This window comes from Onychostoma macrolepis, chromosome 22 (genome assembly GCF_012432095.1).
Source record: "Onychostoma macrolepis isolate SWU-2019 chromosome 22, ASM1243209v1, whole genome shotgun sequence".
In the NCBI taxonomy this organism is placed as follows: domain Eukaryota; kingdom Metazoa; phylum Chordata; class Actinopteri; order Cypriniformes; family Cyprinidae; genus Onychostoma; species Onychostoma macrolepis.
In genome coordinates, this window is record NC_081176.1 from 24,283,663 (window position 1) to 24,302,728 (window position 19,066).

Here is a 19,066-nt window from a genome sequence, read left to right on the forward strand (position 1 = left end):
CCTAATTGAATATGTCCCAAAACACACTACAAAAAAAAAAAGTTTTTTAATGGTTACAAGTTGATGGTTTGTAATGGTATTTGTAATGGAAACCATTAGAATTTCTGTGATAGTTTCTATTGGGGTCATGGTATGGACCCTTTTCACAAGACTGTGATGACACGTTTCAACGTTCATCAGCATCATAAATCCTCGAAAGTTATATTTTGATTTATATATTAAGTTATATAAGAAAGTTATAATATATATATATATATATAAATATATATATATTTTTTTTTAATTGTATGTACATTTGTAACACTTTACTTTGTATTATATCACATTTGCATCAAATCATAAAAATAAAAAGAGTTAACAAAAAATAGTTATTGATAATGCGAGGGTGTGCAGCATCTATGCGAGGGATGGTAAATTTGACATTGCTTTCTCTTCTGACTGCCGTTATCAGTCTCTCTCAATTTTTTTCCTCACTGCTCCCAATGTTTACCGAACTATGATGACTTCTGCTGCTGAGAAATCCGTGAAATGGGAAAAAGATCCATTGAGGGTGGAAGAGAGCTGTATATTCACTCACCCCACCTACAATCCCTCCTTCCTTTTCCTTCTCATTTTTATTTCCGTCAAAAAAATTAATAATGGGACTACCCTGACTAAGGTCTATTGCGGATATTAGCATGAATGAATGAGTAAATCCAACAAGTTCAATGCTCAATGCTTGAAAGTTGAAACAGAAAACCCTGACACACTCCTCAATATGAAGGAATTTATTTTTTTGGTAAATAATTACTAATTGTTTACCATAAGATGATATGTGTAGGAATCACAGCTATACAAATTAGACCTCACTGCCCGAGTCCGAGTCACTGTAATCTGCAACCAGAGACTTTCCAGCACACAAGTCAAAGCCTTTGTCCTCCTCTGATGGGCTTTCTTTACGCGTCTCTGTAGTGCAGCTGTGAGTGTTTTTGTCTGTGCTTGAATTCACATTATTTGTCAGAGAAGAATGTGAGTCCATGGAGTTTGTGTCCACAGCTGCTGGGTTAGTGTCAGGGGACGAGCTGGAGGTCATAACATTGGCGCTTTCAGTCTTGCTGCTTTCTGACTTCCTGCGTACCAGGATGTGCGAACTGGGTGTCGTAGAGCTGAGTGCTTTAGCCACGGCTGCTCCTCGACCCTGCTGGCCTAACTTTGACAAGAGGCTCCCAGCAGCTCCTCCTGCTGCTAAAGACGGGCTACTGAACCAGGAACGAGATGATATCTGTAGCCTTTTCGACTGCTTTCTGTCATCATATGCTGGAAGAAAAAAAGATTTATCCAGCTCGTCAATTATAACAATAAATTTATTGAAATAAATCAATAGAGTAAAATAAAAATAAAAGACACAATTTAATAAAATGAAAAAAAAAAAATAGATACACTGATTGATTGATTGATTGTATTTCAGTTGAAATGGGTGCAGATTAATTCATCAGTAAATGAAAAGGTAAACAGATGGGTCAAACTCACAGTCTAGACTCTGGAAGGTGAGCAGTGAAGCTAGTTTCTTATCTTCTTCTCTTTCCGGTAACAAAGGGATCGACAGACCAGTCCTCATTCGCACTGCATTGTCTTTCTCCTCCTCCTCAGCAATCACTTTCTTCTCAGTCTGTATTTGCAAACCAAAAATAGATTACAATGCAAACCTTTCATTACGGATGCAAATCCGCTGCAATGGGCAACATATAACTCACCCTGAACTTCCTGCGGAGGGCGCTGTTAAGCTGAAAGTCGTCCTTCCACCCGGACTGGTGCTCTTGAAGCTCAGTGAGAGACGGGATGGCGGCACGCAGCTTTTCTTTATCCTTTCCTCCATGATCTAATTTATACATGGCGTCTGTCTCCAGCTTCTCTTTCTCACTGTGCTCTGAAGAAAGAAAAAAACACATATTGAGCAATAATGTCTTGATGATTGGCATACATTAACAGCAATTAATGACTTAATGTTGTTTTCTTCATATCATAAATATTAATACATTTTAAAGAATATTGAAAAGTTAATATTGACAAAATGATGACAGACAGATGGACGAACAGAGAAACAGATAGATAGGCACATGGATAGAGAGGAATGGACAGACAGACTGACGGATGTATGGACGTATGAACGGATAGATAAATAGATAGATAGATAGATAGATAGATAGATAGATAGATAGATAGATAGATAGATAGATAGATAGACAGACAGTCCGCTATATAGACAGATGGAGAGATAGACAGACAGATAGACAGACATATGGACAGACAGACACACTGACGGATGTATAGATAGACATACAGATAGACAGAGAGACAGTTATATAGACAGATGAATAGGTAGACTGATTGATGTACAGACAGACAAATAGACAGACGATAGACGGATGGATAGACAGACAGACAGACAGATAGATAGATAGATAGATAGATAGATAGATAGATAGATAGATAGATAGATAGATAGATAGATAGATAGATAGATAGATAGATAGATAGATAGATAGATAGATAGATAGATAGATGGAGAGACAGACAGACAGATAGACAGACACATAGACAGACACATAGATAGATAGATAGATAGATAGATAGATAGATAGATAGATAGATAGATAGATAGATAGATAGATGGAGAGACAAATGGAGAGACAGACACATAGACAGACACATAGACAGACAGACAGATAGAGCTATATAGACAGACAGACAGACATATGGACAGACAGACTGACTGAAGGATGTACAGATAGACAGACAGATAGACAGAGAGACAGTTATATAGACAGATGAATAGATAGACTGATTGATGGATGTACAGACAGACAAATAGACAGACGACTGATAGATAGATAGATAGATAGATAGATAGATAGATAGATAGATAGATAGATAGATAGATAGATAGATAGATAGATAGATAGATAGATAGATAGATATGATTTTTTGACAGCTGGAGTTGGTGAAAAGGCCAATTATTATACTATAATAACATTATAAACATGAGTTTCACACCAGTAGTGAGTATCTGCTCATTCTCAGCCATGTCCCATCTTTCTTCCTTCCTTTGCGCTCCAGTCACGATGACATAATCACAGGTGGCCGGGTCTGTCTGCATCTCTATGTAGTTCACACACAGATGGCACTTCATCCTGAACCTGTGAAACACAAGCCTACAGGTTAAGATATGCTGCCTTGCGATATATGAACTGATCATGAAACTGAAATGTAGGAGACTGGGATGCTACATCACCTGTATATTGGAGTTGAGTAGTAATTGCCCACTTTCTTCTTCTCTGCATTGTATCGAACCCCTTTAAAGACAGAATAATTAAATACATACACATGAATACAACTGACAAACTATGTAAATTTTACATGCTATATACTGCAGAAATAGAGTAGTACAGTATTATGCACAACATCAAAGTCATACCCATGCCGATATGATTCTTGCATCCATCACACCAAATATTATACGGCATCTCAAATCTGAAAACACAAAACACAGACCTTCAGCACATGTGAATCAAAAACAGTGAAAGAATTCACAATATTGTAAATGATTGTGTGTTACCGGATGATGAGGATGCCCTGAGACAGTTTCCTGGCCCGCTCCCGCAGCGGGTGTGTTTTCCAGTAGCCGTTGATGGAGCCATGCTGTTATGAGAGCATGATACACATATATCAGAAAGAATTTTTAATATACATGCTGTAACATGGTCTTGCAAGACAGAACCGAGTAAATTGTATTTGCCATTCTCACCTTGGCTGGATCGAAATCAGGAGGATAGTACTTGTTCACTCCTTTACGTTCACCCTAAAACAGAGAACAAACATTAACATGATCTTTTTTTTTTTTTAAATAAAAGGACCAGGGTTATTGCTTGTTATTTTCAATAATTGAAACAAAGCTAAAATAAAGCAAAATATAAATATGAAAATATGTAAACTTTAAAATAAATAAAAATTACAAAATAAAATTAAAGCTACATAGAAATATGAAAACAATAAAACTAATAAAAAAGCACATTACAAAATTATTAAAGCTAAAATTAAAATAAACATACAAACAAAAGCTAATTACAATTATTAGTAAATACTACATATACTATTAACACATCCATACCATCTTGCTGGTTTAAGATCAGCTCCAGTTGATTTTAATATCAATAAGTGTACAACTGCAGGAAAAACATGACAGAGAAAAATTATTACACATATGATGTAGCCTATCAGATTCTTATAAATGACATATGTGACCCTGGACCACAAAACCAGTCATAAGTAGTACGGATATATTTGTAGCAATAGCCAACAATACATTGTTAGGGTCAAAATGATCGATTTTTCTTTTATGCCAAAATCATTAGGATAATAAATAAATATCATGTTCCATGAAGATATTTTGTAAATGTCCTACCGTAAATATAGCAAAACTATGCATTCCTAAGGACTTCATTTGGACCACTTCAAATGCAATTTTCTCAATATTTAGATTTTTTTTGCACCCTCAGATAGTTTCAAATAGTTGTATCTCGGCCAAATATTGTCCTATCCTAACAAACCATACAATTAAAAATAAGATATATATATATATATATATATATATATATATATATATATATATATATATATATATATATATATATATATATATATATATATATATATACACACACTTATGACTGGTTTTGTGGTCCAGGGTCACAAATATCGCCTTAACTCTAACAAATAAATAAAAATAAATACTATTTTAATACATTGTTTTTATCATGGACATGGTGCTATGCCAGGAATATTGCAATCGTTCCGCACCACAGTATAATAAATATCAAAATACCACGGTAGTAACACCACAGTACATTAACAGTACTAGCTTGTTAAACGGCGCAAAAATTAAAACGTTTTATAAAACGCGTTAAATATAGGCATATTAAGTGTAGCGTTAGTTGCCATTAGGATCAACTGATAAACGATATCTGTATAAAAATAACCAAAACCAGTCAAATAGGACCAAAACAACAACCAATGCGCATACTTTGTGTTATTTACCTTAACAATTATACAAAACATGTGGAAATTACGAAGTAAATTAAAGTAATTTCGTGCGTAAAGATACTGACCAAACAACCATTTGCGTAAACAGCGTCAGCGTCGTTTCTTCGTCACCTCACGTTACGCGAGAGACGTGCGTCAACTGCGCCGCCTGCTGAGCGGAGGACACACGACGACCTTCGAGAAACACATCTGACAGGTAACTTTAATTCTGTTTATACGTTTCCAACAACTTAACGTCCAATAACGTTAAATATTATTACGCAGATAGGATATCTGAACAACGGGGAAACCCTCTAAGATGGAAAACTCCTGTGTGAGTCAGTCGTGAGGTGTAAATAATATGCTGTCTTCTGTTGGCTCGCATTCACACGGACTAACCCTGCCAAATTGGGATTTCACTTGCAGGTGGGCATTTTCCCGCCAGTGAGGGATAGTGGAACATCTCTGGAGTTTGTCTTCTGTGAATGTGTATCCAGGTGGACAGAAAAACTTGGACATGTGAGGCTTTTTCCAATCCATAAACATACATGACATGAGACAAACAGCTTACTAAATACCATTTTCACAAACCAAAAACAGTTTGGAGTTTGCATTGAAGTAATTTGTAATGGCGCAATGGACCTTTCTCACAATTTCCGGGTTCCTCAGCAGCGGAAGTCGTCGTAGTTGGGTTAACTTCAAGAACAGTTAATGGGAGAGTACCACAAATATATTTCTTGCATTCCCGTTTGCTCAAAAAGCAAAAGAAAACTCCACAATAGTATTTTCATGACTTTCAAAAAAAGAGAGAGTCACAGTCATGACTCCATAAACACACAAAGGTAAGTGCTGGTCCAGTGTGATGGAGGGATGTTGAGAAAGGTGTGAGTGGATGAGGAGTGATGGAAGAGGCAGGAGCTTCTTGTGCGCTGGTCAGATTTACAGCATAAACAGCCCTCGCCTGGCGAGTTTGAGATTCCCCACTAATTCCCACAGAATGCTTCCTAACACTGGAATGCTGCTCTTGCATTCCTGCCCGGAGCAGACGAGCCCTATATGGGCCGGATGGGAGACCCGCTGGAGTCGGAATGCAACACAGCTCCGGTAAGGTCATCCATACCTTAAACACCCCTGAGGAGTGACCCCGAACAAACACACTTCTCACCTGTCCTGAGCAGATACACATTTTATTCTGTTTGTAAAAATTTAGCCGAGGAACCAGGTGTTTGTCTGTAAACCACCAGACGCATATGAGAAAATGTGTGGTTTTAAATGCAGATTTGCTAATGTAATTTATAAAATTAATTTTTTTTTAAAAACTGAAATTATTTTATGATTTTTGATAATAAAAAAAATCATAAATAATAAACTTATATTCTGAATTAACGTTTGTCACATTCTGAATAAAATCTGAATTGAATTTTATTTTTTATTTTTTTACATAAACCCTTCATTCAAACAAATATTTCAGTGTTTTTAGGATTGACACTTTTCAGTTGTATGACACATTTCAATCAAACTGACTTGAGTGGTTTAAATTATGTATATTTTATGAATACATAATAAAAGTGAAGTATTTCATTACATTATTCAGACGTATGAACATTCAAAACATCAGTTTGGTAAATGGCAGAACAAATATATTTGCTTTGGTATAAATTGAGCTTTAATTAATTGATTTTTTAATACACACACAAAAAAAAAAAAAAAAATGTCTAAATGAAACATTATTTTTGCCAGGATTTTTTTTTGTGGACTTTAAATCCTTCGATATGAAAATGCCACGCATAAGTGTCACATATTCATAAACCATTTCGATATTATATCATAATGATTTTTTCCACACTATTGACAGTTTTACTGTAATAATTAAAACTTTTTTAAATTTTAAAACCCACATTGGTTTGTGTAGAACTACTGTAATTCATTAACAGTGTTAGTTTAGTATCACTGAGATCATTTAATATCACTTATTAATATTTTGAATCAGTGTTTATGTTTCCATATCCATTTTAATTTTAGTTGAAGTTTTCAGTGATTTTGTTGTCGTTTTTGTTATTTTTAGTAGTTTTTGTTTTCTATATATATTTTTTCTGTAACACTTTACAATAAGGTTCATTGGTTAATATTAGTTACATTAGTAAACATGAACTAAGAATGAGCATTACTTCTACAGCATTTATTAATCTTAGTTAATGTTAATTTCAGCATTTACTAATGCATTATTAAAATCACAAGTTGTGTTTGTTAACATTAGTTAATGCACTGTGAACTAACATGAATAAACAATGAACAACTGTATTTTCATTAACTAACATTAACAAAGATTAATAAATAGTGTAATAAATGCATTGTTCATTGTTTGTTCGTGTTAGTTAACACATTAACTGATGTTAACAAATGACACCTTATTGTAAAGTGTTACCATATTTTCTATATGGTTTTTTTATACAAAAACCAACCACTATTTTAGTTATTTTACCTGCAAATGTGCGTTTTTTTAGATGTTTAAGCCTTTATTTTGGGTAAGTTTCACTACTTATTGTAAAATTAAGAGATTAATGTTATATTATAACCTGGAACTTGGATTTAGGAAATAATTACATTAGATCCAAAAGATAGTTTTAGCAACACAGCGCAGATGCTACAGAACACAGTTAGCTGACTCGCTGTATGAGATTGTGTGCTACGCTAACATATTACTTCACAGGCATTACTGGCTTGTACTTTTACATCCATAATATTATAAATTTACAGTTTATGGTCTGTCATTTTACAGTGCTGTAATTTTTAAAGATTTCATATTATTTTAAGGTGAGCTTAAAGGTGCTGTATGTAGGATTGCAGTCCAAATTCATAATATTGGAGAGGGTTTTTTTTCACCCGGCCCCTCCTACTCAGACTTGACGCACACGCAGGTTGCCAGATTAATGACACCAACAGGAACGAGCGCACATGACGATGAATGAAATTAAATATGCTGTGTTTTCCGCCAACTGGCAACCCGGAGTGCCGAAATACAATTGGGTAAACTGGCAGTGGGCGGGTTTCACAAACCATAACAAACACAGACATTCTGGGCCGGAATGCACATTTTCAAAGGAGAATAACTGACTGTAGCATTGTTTTTCAGATAAACATGTTAATTTAGCATGTTTCTTAAATATCTGCAAACATATTATGGTATTTTTATGCTTTAGTAGAGTCAAAATCCTACATACAGCACCTTTAAAGGGTGCACTACTATGAAAAATCACACAGCTTCAGTGTAACATCAATATGAAAAAGTATAATTTCATAGATATTGTTAATAATAGTTGTTCATATTAAAATATGTATGAACTTAATACATGACCTAGACTATTTATTTAGCAAAAATCCTGTCATTTTAATAAATATTACATGCAATTTATTAAAAATTATTGCCGCTCCCATTAAGCTCAGTGTGCTCTCTTTAAGCTCTTCCACATTGAACGTCTATGTAAATACTTCATAAATAGACTTTAAATATTAACTGATGGTTGTCAATTTAAGTTAAGTTAATCAATTGTCTATGGATTCTGTCAACTCAAATCTGCAGAATGGCTCTGTCCTTTGGCAACTAGCATCAACTTCTCCAGATGTAAATCTGGAAAATCGGGGCAAAAATCGTGTAGTGTATTCATCCCCATGAATTAAATGTTTTATTGGTTTGTTTTATTTGATTTTTGAATGTGTTACTTTGCTGAACGTGCACTAGTCTAGATGTTACAATGTGCTTAAATGACACTTCACTATGAATATAAAACTGATCGACTTTAATGCCTTGTTGCTTGATTTTAGTGTTCTGTTTTTTTTTTTTTGTGATTATATTTTTAGTTATCCTTAAAATAAATATTATTTTTTAATAAAACATGATGTGAGCTTAATGGGAACAGGAGTGTGCTTAAAGGGTACAAAAATTAACTTTTTGAATTTAATGATGTATATCTTAATTGAAATGTTTTTGTCATTTAAAATAAAATTAAATATTTTTGTGTGAGAGATTAATATTTTATTTTAACATAACTTTTTGTACTGAAACCAATATATTGTGCACTAAAAATGTCTCAATGTAGACTTTGGTGGGCTTAATAGGTACGTTTACCCTAATGAAAATGTGTTTTTATGGTTTCAATTTAAGTTCATGTATTTGTTAATGGTTTTAGTTAACTAGTCCTGTTCATTAATATATGTTATTTTGCATCCATCTTGCCCTAAGAATTTTCTTATCAGAAGACAAAGTATGAGGAATGGCGAGACTATGAACTTTTTTTTAAGACTAAATCCATGAGTGCATGCATAGGTGAGCTCTTGTGATTTGTACCAGACAGACAAAGCTCTTTTCCCCTCTTTCCGTCTGATGGGCCGTGAGTCCACACCTCCCTTCCATGTCACCGTGTGTTTTACAGTGTGTGAGTAAGACTGTTTTTCCACTCTGTGACTTTGATATGAGATTCCTGCCTCACTCAGACGGCCTCAGATTCCTAAGAGGCTCTGTCAGGACATGCCAGAAGGGTTGCCGTATCCCCCACTGTACTTCCAAAAATATGATACACTTTGGTGCCCGAATACCATGTTTTTCATGAAAACTATTTGATGTGGTTGGGAAAATTAGCCTAACAAGAAAAATAGCTACTTTTATATGAGTCAGATGTCTGTATTCCCTGCCACCACCACACCCCCTCCCAAAATTGGTGAGGTCCAATCAAATTTAGAAAACTGTTTTATGAGGTGCTGATATATTCAAATTTAGAAAACGTGTAAGCATGAAGGTCATTGAACATAAGTCGGGGCGTAAACAGATTGTAAAAAACCATATGAATGAGATGAATGAATTCAAACAATTTAACCACTAATTTGCCCAACTGTAAAGTAGTTACGAATTGCCATGGAATTGTTGTGAAATTAAAATTAAATTGTTATTAAAAATATTATTTTGGTGTAAAGTTCAACCCTGTTTCCATAGTTAATAAAAAAAAAAAATCATTTTCTTTCTTTAATTTGGGCTAAAATTAAAATGAAAAAAGATGATTTTTTTTTCAACCCCAATTATTAAAAATTGCCATGCAGATCTTTTTTTACTTTCACTTCTTCATCATCATCTTTTCCAACTTCATGAAAGGACTGAATCATCCATATCTATGAGACGACAAACAGGAGTATGGACTGAATAATAAATGGTATCAAAAATAAATTAATTATACTTTTATTTCACTGGCGAGACAAATTCATAGATATTCTATTCCAAATCCATTCCGTCTTACGGATTTAATTCACTCTTTTTACCTAGGGACAGACATCCTAACTTAACTCTGGTCTGGATGAAGACATCTAGTTTTAACAAGCTTGTAAGGAGCTTTGAGCCAACAGCATGGCAACAGCACCAGTGGAAACTGATCTAACTGTAATCTTTGTCATGATGGATGAGTTAAAAAGTTATAAATAACGACAGACTCTAGCTGAGAAGAGATTGCTATGTAAGTTTCCCTTAAAGTAGACTGTTTTATGGTCCTGTGTCAGGTTTTAACTGCCTGACAATTGGCTGAAATCCTTTTCCATTGATCATATTTTAATACTGATGTATGTCTGACTGGAAAACATTTAAACTACACACAATCCCAGCTCTTAGGTATTCTACTTGAAAATAACGGCATTGAATAAGAATGGAGCGTTGTCCTGAAAGATTTGGTAATATTTTATAAAACCAAACTATATTTTGCATTGCATTATACCTGAAGGAAAGGAAAGTCCTGGCTTTCTAGTAAAGCCTTGTTAATTTATCTTTTTATACTTATAAACGCTCAATAAAATATGTCCACTGGGTAGTTAAAGTTGCATTACACAGACAAAAGTGCTTAGAACAGTAAAACAATTACAGTAAAGAAAGAAAATAGTGGAATTCAGTTAAAATATATAAAATTTGTCAACCCTGTTACCATCCTAACTCCTTTTATTACAATAATTCTGTCAAAATTGCAATATGTTTTCAGAAAGTAAACTCAAATAATGTCATGTAAATGTCTCCTGATTTTAATAGGGGACAAGCTTAGAATATCAACCCTGTTACCATATTTTTAAATAGTAAATGATTACAAAAAATAAGAGATTTCACTTTTGCCAGTATTAAATTCTCCTACTAAGAGCCTTAGAGTTTCATCATGGTTAGGTAATGACTAATTGAGCTATAAAACTGTCAACCCTATTACCTAATAACCTTTTATTACAATAATTCTTTCAATGAAATCACCATACTTTCAGGAGGTAAACACTGCAAAGTTAAGAAAATGCCTCCTGTTTTACCAATAGAAGACAAATGTAGAATATCAACCCTGTTACCATGATTTTAAATAGTAAAGGATTACGAAAAATGAAAAAATTATTTTATGTCAGTATTGAATTCTCTTATTAAGAACCCTGGATTATTATAATGTTTAGCAAATAGTGTCTAGCATGCAAGTAATATTTATCAAGTAATGTCTAATAGGGCTGTGCAATTAATCGAATGCGATTGTCATGCACATCTCATCAGTAAAGCCACTTTACTGATGAGGTGTGCATGAAAATCATATTTGATTGATTGCACAGCCCTAAAATTGTCTAACTGAACTGTAAAACTGTCAACCTTGTTAGCATCATAACTTTATTATTACAATAATTCTGCCAAAATTACAACATCCTTTTAGGAAGTGAACTCTGTAAAGGCAAGTAAATGGCTCCAATGGCTTACAAAGTTTACAATGTCAACCCTGTTACCATGATTTTTAAATTACGACATTTATGTTTATGTCAGTATTAAATTCTTTTTATACAAAGAACTTGTAAGTATCATCATGGTGAGAACAAACAGTTAATGTCTAACAGAAAACTGTAAAAAGTCAACCGTTATTTTTTTGAGGGTCTATATTAATTTAGCTTCAGATGCCATAATGCAGTTTATCAACAGCAAGAGACATTATTTGTTTTTAATCAATTTTGAATAAATGCACCCTTTATATTTTTAAATTGTAAGATCCTCTTGCATACAGTGGCCCCAGTAAGAAATATCAAAGCCAAAATATTCAACCCAAACCCACTTTTAAAAACGGAAAATACAGACAGACTTTTAAAGTAAAATATTTCACAAAAAGTAGATTAATTGGTTCTGGCATACAAAAACAGAAAAAAACCTCCATATTCATACATTCACTAAATATCACCATGGGTCCAGTTGTTTGAAAGTAACTAAGTTAATTTTGTAACTAAGTAACTTGTTTGCAAACACAGATTGGTTTGATATTTTGCTACCTAATGCAAAGAACGGTTAAGTGTTATTTAAATGTCCAAATATATTTGGGGTCTGCTGTACAAAACCCTTCACTCAAATAGCACAAGACAGCTAAGACTAGATATCAATGCAAGCCATGCGCATTCACTTATTTCTCCAGTGCTGCAGGATTCATGTCTTCATAGTTAAATAAGGAATGTAGATAGCGAAAAAAAATCACATTTTAATAAAATCCCCAAATTTATGTATTTGAAGACAGCCATTATTCTTGGAATTTCCATTCAAATAACTTCTGTCATCTATTTAGTTCTTTTTAATTATGGACCTTCCTTCCATCCTTCATGCATTTAACCCTTGCTTTTCGGTGTTCACCGCATTGTATAAAATGTGTGTAAAAAATGCCGATTCAATGTGCTTAATCGGCTCAACCTCCAAGATGACTACCCTTGTCAGATGTCCCACAGCTTTAAGCAATTTACCCCCATTTTCCATACTCTCAGCCCCTCAAGACTTGGACAAATACCAGTGAACTTCCCAAAAATTACAGAAAGTTGCCTCCAATCATAGCCATGAGACCAGGTGAGAGACTGGGAGTGGAAGGGTTATTCCGCCTCCCTCCCATACTGGCCGCACCCCATCATCCCCTCCGCCCCAACAGCTCTGACCCGCTTAGATGGTTATAAAAGAGACGGTGACTCTGGCGCATCTTAACATCACCTGCGCTCTCATCCTGAAGAAGAAAAACTAGGCAAAGAAAAGAAGAACAATGCGTTCACTACTGAAGATCATTGTTCTGCTCTTTTGCTTTCAAGCCGGAGAAGGACACTGGCTTAAAACGCTACTGGGTAAGACTGGGGGTCATGACCTTTGGGGAGAGGGCGACTAAATCTCTGTAGATTTGTTATAGGGTCACTATTGACATTTCAAATCTGTTTTTTTTCTTGTGTAGACCACAAAAGATATTTTGAAAACTGTTTCAGCAGGTTTTCTTGCCTGTACAATGGAAGTCAATGGGGTCCTAACAATATTGGACTCAATTGACTTCCATTGTATGGACAAAAGCAGTTAAATATTCTTCAAAATATCTTCTTGAGTGCTACTAATTTAAATTTGACCTCAAATCATGTGCCTTTGCTGGAAAAAGTTTCTTGCTTCTATTTTTCTAAGTTATCAGATGATAAAACTGGCGAGCAATTTCTACTAAAAAATTCAATAAAAACACTCAAATGAGGACTCATGATTTGAGCCAGTAAGCGACCACATATCGATGTGATAAAAAACCATGTATCAATGTTCTGGCAACCTTTCGCAACATTATTTTGCACAAGCAGAGAATGCAAAATTGTATTTATTTTTTGCTTATTCTTTTATAGACAAAGACCTTCGTGGTGAAGAACGAAGAGGAGGTGATGGTGAGGAAAAGGAGGGTTCAGAGAGGCAGTTGGAAAGGTCGATTCGGTCGCCCCGCAGCGCTGAGTCCCCATGCGCTTTGCACTCCATCCTACTGCAGGTGCGAGACCTCGGTCTTGGCTATGACTCGGATGAGACAGTGCTGTTTAAATACTGCAGTGGGACCTGCCCTCGCCTCGCATCCAACCACGACCTCACACTCACCAACCTCCTGCAAAGCGGCGTCCTTCAATACACCGGCCATTGGCACCATCAGCCCTGCTGTCGCCCCACACATCATGAAGACATAGCCTTTCTCGACAACCACCATCGCTGGCACAAAGTGGAGAAACTCTCTGCTGCTGCATGTGTCTGTATGGGGTAGAGACGAGGGTGGCCAGTCGAAATCTGGCTACATAAAGACTGTCTGTTGATTTAGACTGCCTTGAAGTAAAATAAGGGCTGATTAAGGTACATTAATTCAGGAAGTAATAATATGTATTGAAATGTATCAAGATATATATTTTGCTTTCTTTGATGACATTGGCTAATACTGTGTTTGAGAACGTCAAAACATTCAGTTTTGGTTAATGACAACACAATGACGTGTTTAGGTGGCTGATTCTGAGTCAAGATCCGACGAATTGTCCATCCAAACCAAAAATGGAATATATTTATAAATTATTTATTTATTTGTAAAACATTTTTACTACCCAATAAATTATTGTTAATCTTTATTTTTCTTCTTGTAAATATGTATAGTTCTTATTAAATATATAAACAGAAGTTGTGTTTGTTTTGTTAACTACACTCAATTACAATAATGAACTTGGAAAAAAGCCAACATAAAAAACTGTAAGCAATAGCTATTGAGATGTTAAAAAGTAAAATATAAAAAAAAACTATATGCAATTAAAACAAAACAATATATTTTATTACATACAAAATATGAATAACAATCAAACTGATGCAAAACAGTGATTCACATATTCAATGAGTCCTGCTCATGTGTTTGGTGTTCAACACGCACTACTCAGCTGTCTTCCACAGCTGCATCCTCTGGCTCCGCCCCCCACACCTGAACACACCCCTCCATAGCAGTCAAAAGGCGGGGCTCCGTTGGGTGGAAGGACAGTGATTGGACAACAGCTTTCCCAACAGGCATCTTTAAAGTCAGGGAGCCCTACAAACAGAGATTACAGGATGACAGCTTTATTGCTCATATTAAACTTGACATTTTATCATAGCATTTTTTTCTGTGGGTCAAGCGACTTATTCTGCCCACCTCCACCAGATCCCAGAAGTAAACATGGCCATCTTCTGAACAGCTCAGAATGTGTGTGTCTTTATCAGAGAGACAGCAGTCAAGCTTATAGCCTTTATTGACATGACCAGAGTACCTGTGAAGGAACACCATAGACACACACACACACACACACACACACACACATTACAAAATGAACATTGAAATGGAAATTGTATATAGGACTAGAAATAATACATTAATGTAGTTTATTATTTTATTGTTCCATTTAACTAATATTTTTAACAAACAGTTTTAGATTTTTTTTTTTCAGTTTGAAATATGAATTTATTTTACTGTTACGTTTAACTACACTTTTCAAAATAGTTTTAAATATGCATGTTGTTAACTTGAAATATGATTTATTTATGGGCTATAAATTACATTGTTTAATTACATTTTTTTTTAAATAAAAACAATTTTAAACATCTCTTTATTTGTCCATTTAAAAAGTGATTCCATTTAGTTTTCTGTCATGTTTAACTACAATTCAAATAAACAGTTTTGAATAAGAATTTGCCAATTTGAAAAATTACTTAAATTAAATTTAACTCTGCTATTAATTAAAAAAAATTATTAATTTTATTGTTGTTTAACAATGTTTTTAAACATGAATTAAATAAGTAACTTATTTTTAAAAGTAACTTATTAATTTATATTACTCTGATATTGAAGATTCATTTGTTCATTTGTCATTTTGAAAAGTCATTATTTTATTGTTACATTTAACCATGCTTTTTTATTTTAAAATTAAATCATTTGTCAAATTAAAAACCTATTTATTTATTTATTCAACGGTTACATTCAACTTCACTTTTAAGCATTTTAAATGTGCATATTTATTTGTTAATTGTCAAAGTGATGTCTCTATTTCCACTTTTTGTTTTTAATTAACACGTTTATTGATTTTTTTGTTTTTGTTTTTAAATAGCACTCAAGGTTCTCCCTACTCTTGACTTGTGGCAACTACCATTGCTAGTTTTAAACCTAGTTTTACTGTATTTATGTAGTAGTTTGATCTGTGTTGCACATACTCTCCCAGCATCTCCCCTGAGCTTTTGTCCAGTAGGCGCACCGTGGAGTCCAAACTAGAGCTAAGTGTGCACTGACCGTCCCGACTGAAACACACACAAGTGATGGGACCTGTGAAGCACACAACAGGCGCGTTAGACATCACACAGTACAAAAAGCATGTTCTCATTCCCTCATGTGTGTGATATAACTCACTCCCAATGAAATCGACATTAAGCTGCCCCATTCGTAGGTCATATCGCCTCACTCTTCCATCCACAGACCTGATATACAGTACAACACACTACAGTTACTTCTGTAAATCCAAACCTCAGATACTCATATTCTAACATCATATCCTTAGTTTGGTTCTGACCCAGTCAAAAGCTCATGCTCTGAAACCTTCAGGCTGCTGATCCCATCTTGAGCCTCGTCCAGGATCTGGATCGGCTTCATCTGCCTGGATCTAGTGTCCCAACACCGTACAGTCCCATCAATGGAGCCTGAAACAAAGAAATAGTGAGATCGAGATTCGACTGTTGTTATTTCCATAAGCATTTATGATTAAAATCAAGTCTTACTCACCTGACAGCATCACAGTAGCCTCCTCATTAAACTGCACACAGTTTACTTTCTAGGGAACGAGCGTAAGATAGATAAGACATTTTTAGTGAAAAAAAAATCACCTATATAAAATGTATTATATTTATTTACAATAATATACTGCAATAGTGAGCCTTGTCTTAGCAAAAGCAAATAATAAATACAGTATGATATAGGGATGGGCGTATTGATCCTGAATTGTAGATTTCCATGGTTACCACTACAGTAAGCATGTTTTAACCATGTATAAACTAAAATATTACCTAATAAGTTGCAATTAAGGCGTTAAAATGTTATGAATGTTAAAATGCGTTTCAAATATAAAGGTAAGTGGGTATCATTACCCATTTTACTCTTAGTAATTTAATAAATTAAGACATTTCATAATTTAAAAGTTCAGTTTAGAGGTATCATATCGGTATCGATATTGATGATACTGCCCTTCAAAAGTATCGGTATCTTGTCTAAAACAAAATAAGCGGTATCGCACATCCCAGTATGATATTGTGGCGGGAAATTGCAACGGTAACCGTCTCACCCCGGCGTGCCCGCGAAGTTTGCGGGTCACCTGACCAGACCCCACATCCCAAAGGATGACTGTTTTATCCGAACTGCAGGAGCACAGCTGGCTGTTGTCATAAGAACTGCGAAAAGTAAGTGAAATTAACGCAAACCAAACACGAAAGCAATGGTATTTTAATATAATGTAAGGTTACACTTTAGTCCACTTTAAACATTCTACAAAGCAACTACATGCCAACTAATTCTCATTCATTTGCAACTACATGTCTACTAACTCTCAGAGTAGACTGTTAGGTTTAGGGTTAGTCGAATAAGTTGACATATGTGATCCTGGACCACAAAACCAGTCTTAAGTCGCTGGGGTATATTTGTAGCAATAGCCAAAAATACATTGTATGGGTCAAAATGATCAATTTTTCTTTTATGCCAAAAATCATTAGGATATTAAGTAAAGATCATGTTCCATGAAGATATTTAGTAAATTTCTTACCATAAATATATCAAAACTTAATTTTTGATTAGTAATATGCATTGCAAAGAACTTAATTTGGACAACTTTAAAGGCGATTTTCTCAATATTTAGATTTTTTTGCACCCTCAGATTCCAGATTTTCAAATAGTTGTATCTCAGCCGAATATTGTCCGATCCTAACAAACCATACATCAATGGAAAGCTTATTCATTCAGCTTTCATATTATGTATAAATCTCAATTTTGAAAAATTGACACTGAAGACTGGTTTTGTGGTCCAGGGTCACATACTTGCACAGTTTCTCATATACTCAGTATGTTGTGGGCCCATCAAAATAAAGTGTTAGAAGATATTAAGCAGACAGTCTACTAATACTCTAAAGGCTGCTAGTTGACATGTAGTTGCAAAGTTACTTACTGTTAGTATGTATAAAGTGGACTATCGAAATAAAGTGTTACCTAATGTAACGCAGAAATACATACCAGTCCACGTCCAGCACTTCATATCCGTGACCGGTGTAAGTCTTCAGCAGAGTCCCGCGACTCACACTCCACAGCTTCAGAGATTTATCACCGCCGCAGGTCAGCACATAATTCCCATCAGCTGCAAGAACAAGAACAATCTCATTATACAGTAAAGGTCTGCTTAAAGTTTCTCTGTGTCACAATGCACAGCAGCATCGTGTGGTACCTAACGTTACTTTTCTCAGCGCTAGATTATCACTATAAGTATTTTATAGATTTTTGTAGTAGACACTTTTTATAGATTTTTGTAATAGACACTTTTTATAGATTTTTTTTTTATATATAGACTCTTTTGATGCCAAATACTCTTTTAGGTTGAAATTTTTTACAGTTTTGCACTGTAAAGGTCTCCATGAAAGCAAATAAAAACCATATATTTTAGCTTCTTGAGAATAACTAGGTAATATTTTTCATTTAGTAATACTAATAATAATATGGCCAACAACTGATATAGACAATATAATGTGGATATTAATATGGAGTTACCGTTGAAGCGCACGGCTCTCACGGCGCCCTGTTGACACTCTACGGTCCGCAAAAGATGCTGCGGCAGCTGAGGCGCTTGAGGACGCGGCTGCGGAAACGCCATGACTATTACCACAGCTTCTGTTACACGCTAGAAATATACATAGTAGGGACATTTAAAGCGGTTAAACTACGACAAGCTCAGAACTACTCCACAAACTGTCTGAAAACAGCGTTTTCTTCTGCTGAATGTGTTGAAGCAGTATGGGGCTCAATATCGCCATCTGATGTTTCGGAGTACATTTGTTTGCGTAATTTGAGAGCTTACTCAGGATGTCATTGTGGATGTTTAAATATTTTTAGTTTAAATATTTCCATCATAACCAGATATCAGTGCATTTGATGGAAAATGCATCTACATTTACACAAAAAAT

General features: G+C 34.7%; 3 protein-coding genes across 8 annotated transcripts; 1 reads left to right on the forward strand and 2 right to left on the reverse strand.

Moving 5' to 3' along the window:
- Nucleotides 1-768: 768 nt before the first annotated feature.
- Nucleotides 769-5,261, reverse strand: yju2b (YJU2 splicing factor homolog B). 2 transcript variants are annotated; one of them, XM_058761360.1, is made up of 10 exons: nt 5,145-5,261; nt 4,148-4,202; nt 3,785-3,838; nt 3,596-3,678; nt 3,455-3,510; nt 3,272-3,332; nt 3,034-3,176; nt 1,734-1,906; nt 1,510-1,648; nt 769-1,296 (listed from the first exon to the last, which is right to left on the reverse strand). In XM_058761360.1, exons 2-10 carry the CDS (start codon nt 4,148-4,150, stop codon nt 839-841), a joined length of 1,170 nt encoding a protein of 389 aa, XP_058617343.1. In that variant the 5' UTR covers nt 4,151-4,202; nt 5,145-5,261; the 3' UTR covers nt 769-838. The 2 variants fall into 2 exon arrangements, with proteins under 2 accessions (XP_058617343.1, XP_058617344.1); XM_058761361.1 differs by having other exon boundaries at nt 5,074-5,161.
- On the forward strand, nt 5,153-14,520 carry LOC131530877 (persephin). 4 transcript variants are annotated; one of them, XM_058761366.1, is made up of 3 exons: nt 5,153-5,275; nt 5,485-5,577; nt 13,717-14,520. In XM_058761366.1, exons 2-3 carry the CDS (start codon nt 5,544-5,546, stop codon nt 14,115-14,117), a joined length of 435 nt encoding a protein of 144 aa, XP_058617349.1. In that variant the 5' UTR covers nt 5,153-5,275; nt 5,485-5,543; the 3' UTR covers nt 14,118-14,520. The 4 variants fall into 4 exon arrangements, 3 of the variants coding, with proteins under 3 accessions (XP_058617349.1, XP_058617348.1, XP_058617347.1); XM_058761365.1 differs by having other exon boundaries at nt 5,263-5,392; XR_009268539.1 differs by lacking the exon at nt 5,485-5,577 and having other exon boundaries at nt 5,229-5,275; nt 13,717-13,836.
- Nucleotides 14,521-14,644: 124 nt separating this feature from the next.
- On the reverse strand, nt 14,645-18,896 carry wdr83 (WD repeat domain containing 83). Of its 2 annotated transcripts, none has more exons than XM_058761362.1 (9): nt 18,654-18,895; nt 18,126-18,246; nt 17,188-17,293; nt 16,632-16,680; nt 16,423-16,549; nt 16,263-16,330; nt 16,070-16,178; nt 15,018-15,132; nt 14,645-14,915 (listed from the first exon to the last, which is right to left on the reverse strand). In XM_058761362.1, the coding sequence occupies exons 1-9, from the start codon at nt 18,754-18,756 to the stop codon at nt 14,766-14,768; spliced, it is 948 nt and encodes a 315-aa protein (XP_058617345.1). In that variant the 5' UTR covers nt 18,757-18,895; the 3' UTR covers nt 14,645-14,765. The 2 variants fall into 2 exon arrangements, with proteins under 2 accessions (XP_058617345.1, XP_058617346.1); XM_058761363.1 differs by having other exon boundaries at nt 14,820-14,942; nt 18,654-18,896.
- Nucleotides 18,897-19,066: the final 170 nt, after the last annotated feature.